The sequence below is a fragment of the Pezoporus wallicus genome, unplaced genomic scaffold (assembly GCF_028554395.1).
Source record: "Pezoporus wallicus isolate ANWC-B61680 ecotype Strahan unplaced genomic scaffold, APGP_CSIRO_Pwel_v1 contig_1181, whole genome shotgun sequence".
In the NCBI taxonomy this organism is placed as follows: Eukaryota; Metazoa; Chordata; class Aves; order Psittaciformes; family Psittacidae; genus Pezoporus; species Pezoporus wallicus.
Window position 1 is genome coordinate 2560810 of NW_026641428.1, and position 11026 is coordinate 2571835.

An 11026-nucleotide genomic window follows, 5' to 3' on the forward strand; every position below is an offset into this window, starting at 1 on the left:
ATCCTCTCATTCCTGTACATATCACTTGGAAGAAAAACAGACCACTCTCCCCACCCCCCCAGAAAAAAAAACAGCCAACCAAAAAGAAACAAGAGGGAAACATTAAAGTGCTGAAGGAATGAAGACGTATCTGACCCAGTTCCATCAGTTCATTTCTACAGCAAACATCCTGATAACCTGTCATGAAGACATCAAATTGAATATACCTGATTCTGAGGAAGGACAGTATATAACACACTAATAAAATTACTGCTACTGGCCCAACAAACTCATAAGTAAATTCTGACTTAGTGGAAGAGAGAAAAAAAAAGTAAAATAAATCCTATTTCATGTCTCTAGCTAACACTGCTGCCTTCAGATCTCAGCTTTAAGTCCTGTGATATCTAAGGCATTCCTCAACAAGCCGATAAAAACAGTACTGCAGAGACAGCCAATGACCCCTCTTTAGAGTGTCATACGAAAGGGCCTGGGAAGGCTTTCCCCACTTAAACGCAGTAGCAAAAATAGCTTCCATGTCCATATAAGTACAGGGGAATAAAATGCATTAATCTAGGTAAAATGATACATGATATTTAAACACAAAGCCACATTTATAAAAAGAAGAATCTATAGTTTTAGGGTGGGTGAAGTCAGGGGAAGAGAAATCAGATACAGGCAGAATTGGACATGGGAAAAAACAACAAACCCAAAAGAGATGGAAGGACCAAACTGAAGCGCCAGGTTCTTTTTAAGTCTCAAAATTTAAAAGAGCACACAAAACCAGAATCCAAAAAGCTAAAAGCAGAAGGAGTCTATGAAAGAGTTTAAGGACAGGGTCATACATTGCCAAACAATTTAATGTAACAGGAAGAAGGCATCTCCTCCCTCCCCCAAAAAATGAAAAAGGGCAGGGGGGAGAAAAAAAACAAACCAAAACTCCAAGTGTTGTTCAAGAGCATCTGCCACCAGTAAAAGCAGATGGGAAAAGTCCACTTTAGCTTCCAAGTGCTAAAACCTGTAACAGTTAAGGGGCATCAGGAACTGTGTAATCCTTCAAGGTTCCTAAGTGTGATCTATGACAAAGGCTTTTAGAAAAGAAGTAGTAGCACACTGAATTTCAAGATGCAGCAAAACAGGACTTTCTCCAAGTAGTGAGTACTTTAAAAAACGAATGAGGTAAAAATAGCTCAAGGAGGGTGCCAAGGATGGAATTAGTGAGGCTGCCTTGTAATGTGGGTGGAAGGAGAGGATCAAAATTTCAGGCAAGGGGAAGTCAGAGACACAAATCAGAGATCAACAGTGGATACAGAAAAGTTTATGTCTGGAGACTTCATAGAGTAGATTGAGAAAACAATAATTCTTAAGATGGAAGTTTGGGAACCTAGGGACAACTTTTAACACAGCAGTACCTGATTTTTGAGGAATTAAAGCTTCTGAATTTAAATAAATAAACAGATACATACGTAAAGAATTTGTCAAAGCCCAGATTTCTGTGATGGCTTGATTTTTTTATTTTACACAAACTCCTGAAAATCATCAGAAATTCCACCTCTGGAAATTCCACCTACTACACAACCATCATCAACTAACACACGCCCTGTTTGCCTTGCAAACTAAAGAACTAAAAAAACCTTCCACCCATGCAAATAATTTCTATGCTCTCAAAGCCAGAATGGTTTCATATTTAATTCTGCATAATATGCATTTCTAATGAAAAGAACAAACAGTTTAACTCTACCGCCACTAGTGAAGAAAGATGTACTTCATATTTGCCTGAAGGGGTTACAACCCAGCATAATGAGTTGTAAACATTTGTTTTCTCAACTTTGTTACTGATAGACATTTACATTTTGGCTTCTCTTATTCTCTTTTTTTTTTTTTTTTACTAGATTGAGACACAAAACATTGGTTTTTGTTTCTCCCAAGTTAAAAAAATGCTTTCAACACTGCTATCCCAAGAATAGTTAAACAATACATACGTCAGTAGATTATCTTCTACCTGCAGTATTCCTTCTAGTTTTTTGTCCATTTGGTTTGACAGTACAGAAGGACTGCAATAGATTTTACAAAAGTCAAGAGCAATACAATACTTAAACACATAGTAAAAGAGTAAATGAGAAAAATATGCCCTTCTAATTACCTGGATACCTACACATCAAAAGTATCTGGGTCCTAGTAACACTGTTTCCACTGCTACCCTACTCAGGGTCCCATGTCCTTGAACATAACTCAGGTTATACAGCAAAGCATCCAGCACATGAAACTGTTGGAAAGATGTGAAGGGGAGGGGAGAAGCTGTCAAAACATTTAGAAGTTACCTGCTAAAAACCCATGCACAGAGGCTTTTGTCACTTCGTCTCTGGAAGAAAATCCACCTGAAGGCCTGACATTAAAGCCAGGTAAAATACTAAAAGGGAAAATTAATTCCCAACAGGAAACCAAGGCCCATGAAAAGAACAAGATTTTTAAAACAATAAAGCAATATTCAGGCATATTAAACTGAAAGACAATTTGATTTTAAAGAAAAATAGCCACATTTCTAATGTTGTTATTTTGAGACAGAGTGATGGTGGATTTTGGTTGCTTTTTGTTGTTGTGTTTTGTTGTTTGGTTGGGTTTTTTTTAATTAAGATAGTATCACTTTGCAGGACAGATGTAGAACCAGAAAACCTAAACTGTATCATTGTTGGTATCTCAGAAAAAATTCAAGCTCACAACATTTCATCTTTAGCATACAGCAACTTCTTCACTGCTTTGGGAAGAAATTTGTTTGTTTGTTTATTTTTAAAAAAGATTGATCTATGTCTTCCAAACCAAGTAGCTTTATTTCCAGAACATAAAATTGACAGAAATGTGCAGAAGATTTTTAAAATACAGCTCAGAAAGCTCAGCTTGGAAGCTACTTCTTCAATGAAAACCACTGCAGAAGTGAAGTTTCCAGCAAAACCAGTGCTTTCTCACACAAGAAAGCTTATGCCTAGCTAAAAATATTTATGTGCTCTATTTTAACTGAAAATAGCAATCCTAACAACCCTAGTCTTGTAGCACAGTTGATATACATGCAAGCTTCCCAGGGAAACATTACACAGATAGATTAGGGATCCATCCTTTAACCACCTACAGCACTTTGATCATTTACATCCACAAAAGATACACATCAATGTACATGCCCTTCTGAACTGGATAACCTCCTAGCAAATAAAACACAAATCCAGGAACTCTCAATTCTGTAAAGATTCACATGGCATTCCACTTCTAATGCATAACCCCCACCCCCCAGTTTCTTAAACTATTAAAAAAAAAAAAATGCATTTTTACCCACTAGCCCAACATCATGCAGATTTTTAGTCAGAACACATCTACTGGAACTCCAGTTAGTAAATGTTCAAGTTTACTTTTACACAAAGAGTTGCATTTTTAATTGTGGGATCTTATGAGAGAATTCAGGTGAAACCTCAAGTTTTTAATTGCTTGTTACAGCTCAAAACAGCAGGGGTGGTTTTCCCCGTTGAACTCTCCATTGTCGCATGCTGCAGTCAGAGTTTCCTCTTCATTGTGCTAATGCTGGGCATGGCCACAGAACTCCACAGGAGTCTAGAAGCCAACATTTTGGCTTCTTGTCATCCTCTAATGCCTAGGCATCAACTCTCTTGAGTTTTAGAGCTGCATACAGTGACAGCAAACACTCATAGTAAAAAGCAACTCTTCCTCAAACAGCAGACAGCTACATGACCTTAAGTCAGAGCAGCAGGTCAGCAGCTGGGGAAGCAAGTGAGAGCCAGGTGAAAAGAAAAGAAAGCACAGGATTATATCTGTTTCAACTTGCAAGAAGCCATAAAAGAGAACACCCAGCATAGTGTATCATAGTGCATTAACAGAGCAACTCATCAAATTTACTTGGTAATTTCGAGGGAAGAAAAAATAGCTGAGCAGGCTAACATTGTTACAACTCCAGTGGCTGGCTGAATAATTTGGCATCTGCTGCTCCCCAGCACACATAAAACTGTAACAGCAGCAGCTAAAAACAACAGCAGTCAAGCTAGAAAAACTTGCACAGTTAGAAACTTTCTTCCAAGCTACAGCCAAGGAAGCCAGAAACAGTACTGGACTTCATGAAGGGTGACCTATTTAGATGTTACCAGATTACAGGAGGAACCACGTATTTGTGACGTTAAAATATTACTAGCGAGTTAATTTGTCTGTCAGATTACAGGAATCTGTAAAGATCTTCCGTTTCCTCTGGAATCTAAGCTTTTGGTCCCCTGCAACAGGTTCTTTTCTTCTTCCACCCAACACAGATGCACCTACTCAACACAAACAGCAATCTTCAGGTTTACATACACACTGTAATCTCCTCCTTTAAAGTTAAAAAAAAAAAAAATCCATTACAATAGAAAGGAATCTACCCTAAGATAACACTGAGACACACCTCCCAGATGCAAGCACTTTCTCCCCTCACCTGGGTTTGGTACCTCACTTAACTAGCCCTCACTTCTCCTTTTCACAGAATACCACCACACTTGGACAAAGCTTTGAATTTCTGCTGATTTCTCTATTTGTGTATTACCCTCCCACACATTTTTTCACCCTAGTATCCACATTCCTCAACCCTCTAATGTTTCCTTGATCTCATTCCCACAGCAACACACTCCAACAGTGAATGTTACCACTGACTACTCCATAGGCACTCAGCTATGACTTCAGATTTTATGAAGTTTCAGTTATCAAACCAGATTTTAAATACAACATTCAGTTCACAGCACCACTGTCTCATGTAACTATTTGACACTGCCCTGATTAAAACAAATACATCAAAAAGAACAACATAATCACCTCAAGAAATATTACATATATGTTCAGAACTCAGTTGGCAAATTAGCCCCTGGAATGATTAGCATTCAAGTGGCTCCTGATGGGCATCCACCCACAAAGTAGTTAACTCCCTGTTTCAAACATCCAGCAAGCTCTATGATCACGAATTCCCAAAGTTCTTTCCATTTTGTTATTGCTCAATCAGCTGATCTTCATCAGGGTCACAGGGGTGAGAAAAAATGAACTACTTATCTTGAAGTCCTTAGTCTAAGGGATGAAGCACACCTAAGACTGGACTGTTTGTAAAACGCATGCCAGCCTAACTTCTGATCCGAGATAGTGCTACCATTTAATAGCACAAGCACAAAAGGTCTTGCATTTATTGGTAAATATGTGTATACAATAATGTAGTTTATAGAGCAATAGCAACAGCCAATTCACCAAAAATACTGCAGTTTCGGTCCTGACCTAAATTTCACCAATGCAGCAAATTCACACACACACCTCACAGTCTGCTGCTGTGGCCTGGCAATACAATGCTTGTTTTGAAGCCATTGCCACACTTTCTGTCCCATCCCACACTTCACAACAGGCAGGAGTTCATTTATACTTGAACAAACCTAAGGCTATGTTGTGAACTAGCTCAACTGACAATGTGAAAGAGAGGAAGAGAGCTCTAATCAGTATTCTAAGCTTGATGCCAGACACTTCTCAACACTGAGCCACAGCTGATGTCTCCAGAGATTCGTAATCTGATTGAAATGATTTGATAAAAACTCAGTGGTTACACACACAAGGGAACAGCTACATTTCTTGTTCTTTCTGAAAAGATCTCTCACTTCCTGAGACAGCTCTAACCATGGGAAAAAGACTTCTTGCCTGTCCCTCTTATTAAACTTTTCAAATACTTTCACTAGGCCAAGCAACTGGGGAATGAGAGCATGAAGACGCGAGGTGTGTTTCTCCAGTAAATTAACTACAAGTCTGTTTGGCTTTGCCCACTTATCTCCGATACAACCATCTCTATCTTCAGCCCCTGGAGAGCAGCTGTATCTCCTCAGCATGTTTTCATTAGACGCACAAAAAGAAAATGACAAAACAAAGGGATTTTGTTTAGGTAAAGCAGGTCAGAAAGTTATTTTGAAAGTAAGTATATAGCTTTAAATATTATTTAAGGGAATAAATGAAATCATGTCAAATTATCAGAAACTGATTAGAAACTGAAAGTGGACCTCAACATGCATTCTAGTATTTCAAAGGAAAACCTTCTGTTTACTGAAATCCACATTTGCTCCAAAATTTTAACAGCATATTAACTTATGGTACAGTTCTTCATGGTAAAGAGCTGCATCAACCAGTGAAAACTACTCAGTAATGTAAAAATTAATTTACTCCAGGGTAGAGGATTACTATCCAGCAACAGTAGGAAACCTGTGTTCAAGAGGTGGATACCAACCACAGGCACTTTTTTCTTTTTTAAAGCATTAAAACACACATTTTCCTATCATCCTGTAACATAGCCAATACGCAAAACCTATTCAGCTCTGTGAGGAACAGGAGCAGGCTGTGTCAACTGGCCTGGCAGGAGCACACTGTCATGAGTGCTGCTCAGACTCAGGGCAAAACAGATGAGCTATAAAATGCCTCTAAAGTAGGTCTAGCCAAGTTTCTTCTGCCAGAAGAAACTACTTGTCATGTCCAGCCAGTTACTGGGCACACCTCCTATTCACCATATTTCAAAAAATTCCAGCCAGTTACTGGGCACACCTTCTATTCACCGTATTAAAAAAAAAAAAATAATCCATCAGAGGCTGTTTTTAAATCTCTTTACCTTGACTGTACAGTGACAATAACCACTGGCATATTTTTCTCCAAATTCAAGCACATATTTTTATCCAGAACCAATTTTAATAAACAATTTTTCAGTTGTTTCAAGAAAAGCATAATGCTGCATGCAAAAAAAGTTGTCTTCTAGGATGTACCAACAGTATACTTTCCCGAAGCTTGTCCCCATAGAACTGATAACAAAATTCCACATTGAAGAGCCACAGATTATTAAGTCATATACAAGTTCCAAGGCTAAATAAACATCAATGCTTGAAAATTCACAAAACGCCTTTAAGGCAGTTAGCATAAGACCTTTCTAAACTATGAAGAGTTACCACTTACTACACCATGTAACCTTGAAAAGTGATGTAAGAACACATTTACTGGTCAATAGTTTTCAGCTGCAGATTAACAAACATTCTCCACCTGGCTGGGCAAGCAGAGATACAATGCTGTTATCACATCATTTGGTAATACATTTAAAGAAAGTTGCTATTTCAACTGAAATTCTTTGCAGATTACACAATTTTTCCCATTGCCTCAGAGAGAAAACTGCAGTATTGCTTGCTACTCAAACACATATCTGAGGATCATTTTCAGTAAACTAGGAGTTGCCATTTTTGCTGTTATATCCAGTTTCTTTCCCCCCTCAAATCCGGCATTTGGATGAGCAAATTAGACCATCTTCAGGAAATAATTAAGTCTGCCAGTAAAGAATTCTTGTTGTAACAAGAAAGGAATGGCAAATTGATTTCCTAAGTACCAAATTATGCGGGATAACAGCTGATAAAAGGCCTGAAAATATATCTGCAGGGCTAACGAAAATGAGCACTGCTGTTAGCTACGTGTTTTTCAAAACTGAGATGTGAATGCTGACAGATGCTTGAAGACACATTAAAGGAACAGACTACTTTTCGTGACATAGATAAGTCAAGTGGCAGCCAAGATCCCTATAACCAACAGCTTTATGGCAGGTGTCAGGCCTAGAGAAACTGTCAGAGCAACCAAAATGTTAACTGTGCCTTTTTGCATGTTTCCATGCTCCTGCCCACAAGTAAAACTGAAGACCTTTCAGATACACCGTTTTAGTTAAGTTCCTAAACTGGTATCATGCTGTACTGCCCTACATTCAGTACTTTCAACTGTGCTTACATACTCAAAGTCTAAAAAAATACAGTGATTACCTACACTGTCCTCATACCATCTACACTGATTAACAATATAAACTTAATTTCTCAGCGGCCATACACAGACATGGAATTGCCACAAGGCCCTAAGTGAATAAAGACCCATTCTCTATGAGTGTTCCATATTCACCACAGCTATGACTTAAAACTTATGTGATTGCTACTGCAAACACTACAGCAAATTACCACCAGCTGCACCTGTTTATCTTGTATTCACTTGGTCAGAAATACAAATAATGCATTTTTGCATGTAATATGGAAGCTTCAAGAAAGATTGTTTCCTTCTATTTACAGGTAACTCAAGCAGACTTGGCAGTATTTTTAATCCCTCAAATTCCTCCTACTGAAGTTATTGAGTGAATTCATTTAAACACACCTTACTGCTTAACTTAACGGGAAGCCATCCTCCTCCTGATCTCAGATTTAAAAACACATTATTTAACGTTACGCTTTCTGACAGATTATAAGCAGTTCAAAAACAAACCAACCAACCCTTTTACTTCTCCCAACAGATGCTGATTGTTTATTTGCTGTTTCTCCTCCAGTGCGGGCAGTTCCCAAAGCCCCGAGGAGCGCCCAGCTCTCCCACGCCACCACTTTCACACGGACAACTGAACGCCGGCATAGGCGCACCTCTCGGACGGCCCGGCTGGCGAACTGCGTTAAGAGATTTCCCCGAGGAGCCGATCCCGATCGGCGCCGGCTACCCTACGGCCTTTTCCCGCAGCCCGGTCCCAGCTGCCCAAGTGCCGTCGAGGCGCGGGGAGCGCTGCTCCCGCCGCGCCGGCAACCGTTTAACGGTCACGCTGCTCCATCTGCCTCCGCCTCCCAGCTGGGCTCGGCCGGGCTCTGCGGTCCCGTACGAAGCTTTCGCCCCTCTCCCTCCGCCGCCGAAACCATCTCTCGCCCTGGTTGCGTCCCAAACGCCGCACCCCGCCCCGAGCTGCCCCCTCGCACCTTACCTCACCCGGCCCCACACACGGCCCCCGGGCCTCCCAGCCCGTGCGGCGAGCAGTGCTTACCCTGCGGGCGGTGGGGCGGCCGCGGGCGGAGCGCGGCCGTCCATGCTGGCGGGACTGAGTGAGCTCCGGTCACCTCTCAGGAGCAGGGCGGGTGTAAACGCTGGGTCCGCCCGCACAGCGCCGCGGCTGCCGGCCTCACCTGCTCAGGGCGGGCCGAGGAAGACGGCCCCGCTCTGCCGCCCCCAGCGCCGCCTTGCCCCAGAACCCAGGCATTCCCCGCTGTTTACAGCGCGGCCATGGGGCGCCGGCCGCGGACACGGCTCGGCTAGGCTGCTTGCGCCGGGGCGGCTGCGTGCTGAACCACACCTTGGGCGGACGGGGCAAAGACACAAAAGCAAAAAGAAACTTCGCGGCCAGAAACTTGAACCGCTGAACCGTCCCCGCTCCGCCACCCGCGCAGGAACAGAAGCTCCCTGTTCCCGTCCCAGCTCCTCCCTCCCTCTCCCGCCCACCCGCCTCCACACACCCGGCACCCGGCCCTCCCGCCCGACGCCCAGCCGGTGCGGGGACTCGGCCCGGGCACGGCTGCCAGGAGGTCCCGGGCTGCTCCTCGCGGCTGGAATTTTCCTCTCCCCGAGCAAAGCGCCCGCGGCCGCCTCGGGCTCGGCCCTTCCCCATTCCAGCCACCAGGGCGCGGGGCGAAAGCCCTACAGGTGGGGGTGGCCGGGCCAGCTGCAGTCACAGCCCGCTCTGGGCTCCAGCGCCCTAAGGCAAAGCCATGCTGCTCGGGGAACAAAGCTAGCGCACCGTGTGCCCGTCGTCGTGCGCGCCGGGACTTGTCTCGGGTGTGTGCGATGAAGTAGCCCGGAGCTGGATCCCAATCCGCATTCCCTAGCCGCCGGCTGTGCGTGGGGTCGCGGAGCCGGCTGCATCACAGTGTGACCCATCCGTGTCACTGGGTGCTAACTGCCGGTGTTAGAGCGGTTTCAGCTCCATCTTCAGCTCGCTGTTTGAGCATGATAGCAGCTCACCCCTTCCTGTGTGACAAGCTGCTCCTTTGCCATACCTAGCGAGCAGATCTGGCAGTGCATGCTACCCACCCGTGTGGGCACTGAGCGCCTTTCCTGCTGTGCCGTGGGATCAGGAGGTGATACAGTGGCACAGTCACATATATGCAACTCTTTATGCAGGTAGTATTTTGGCCAGTGCTCAACAGAAGGTGAAAAATAGCCAATGACAGAGCATTTGTACCTTCTTTTTATTTTTTTCCATCGGGAAAAGTAGAACATTGCGTTCTAGTAAATGTCCCTTTCCTGACTAGTTCTAGGATTACATATCTGGAAAAATTATTGTAATTGACCATTCTGTGCTAATGTTTTTCATAATATGGACAGTGTCTAGTATAATATTGTATATAGTATAATGCAGATATGGCAGTTTAATAATATTATACTTCTCACTGGATGCCCTTCTTATTTGTATTGTGCTTCTTTAATAAAAATTTTCTTTTACTTTTATTTTCTGCTTCTTCAATAGTTGAAATAACCCTGACGTTGCCTGTTTTGACAGACTGCAGAGGTTGTTCACACCCTGAATAACCACATACCATTACTGGGCACGCCCCATGAACCTGTGTACCTTTCTTAAACCAAAAATTTAACCACTGATGAGTCAGACGGATTTTCCGTGGTGCAGTTTTCAAAGTCAGTGTTCAACGAGTTGATCAGTAAGAAGAAACTTGAGAACAAGCCCACTGAAGACCTTATGTAAGTCTCTGACCCATTCTCTCTCTTGACAGTCCACTTTCTTTTTCTCACGCTCCTCAAACTGTTTGGGCACTTCCTAGGTTAGGATGAAGGCTGACAAAGTCCTTTGTACGTTGACTGTTCCTGGAGTCAGGGCAGGGTAAACTTTCTGCATTCAATATGTAGCCTCAGTACTTCTTGAGCAAAACCATTAAGTGACTTCATTTTCTAAATGGTAGTGAAACTCCCTTGTTGCAAAGGTGTCAGATGACTCAGCATTACAGTGCTGTTTCAACTGAACTGAAGACCATCATAGCTGATTGTATATTAGAATAATTGCATGTTGGTGTGATGTTGTCATCTCTTCTAGCTGGACCACCAGCAGAAAAGAAACTGTTGTACCATTGTCTTTAAAATCTCACTTGAAAACCAGTATATGCTATAGTCTAATTCTTTTGGCAAGTACTAATGCCATGAAGAATGAAGTCTATTGAATAGCTCTCATGAGCTAACA

General features: G+C 42.6%; 1 protein-coding gene across 3 annotated transcripts in view; it reads right to left on the reverse strand.

Annotated features, from left to right (window-relative positions):
- The window catches only part of COBLL1 (cordon-bleu WH2 repeat protein like 1), an 88938-nt gene extending 79373 nt beyond the window's left edge, over positions 1–9565 (reverse strand). For 2 of the 3 annotated variants that reach the window (XM_057423827.1, XM_057423826.1), the window contains exon 1: positions 8967–9565. In XM_057423827.1, coding sequence (XP_057279810.1) covers positions 8967–9445 — 479 coding nt within the window. In that variant the 5' untranslated portion in view covers positions 9446–9565. Of the gene's footprint in view, positions 1–8827 lie in introns of all 3 variants that reach the window. The other variant, XM_057423828.1, reaches the window with a different exon arrangement.
- Positions 9566–11026: the final 1461 nt, after the last annotated feature.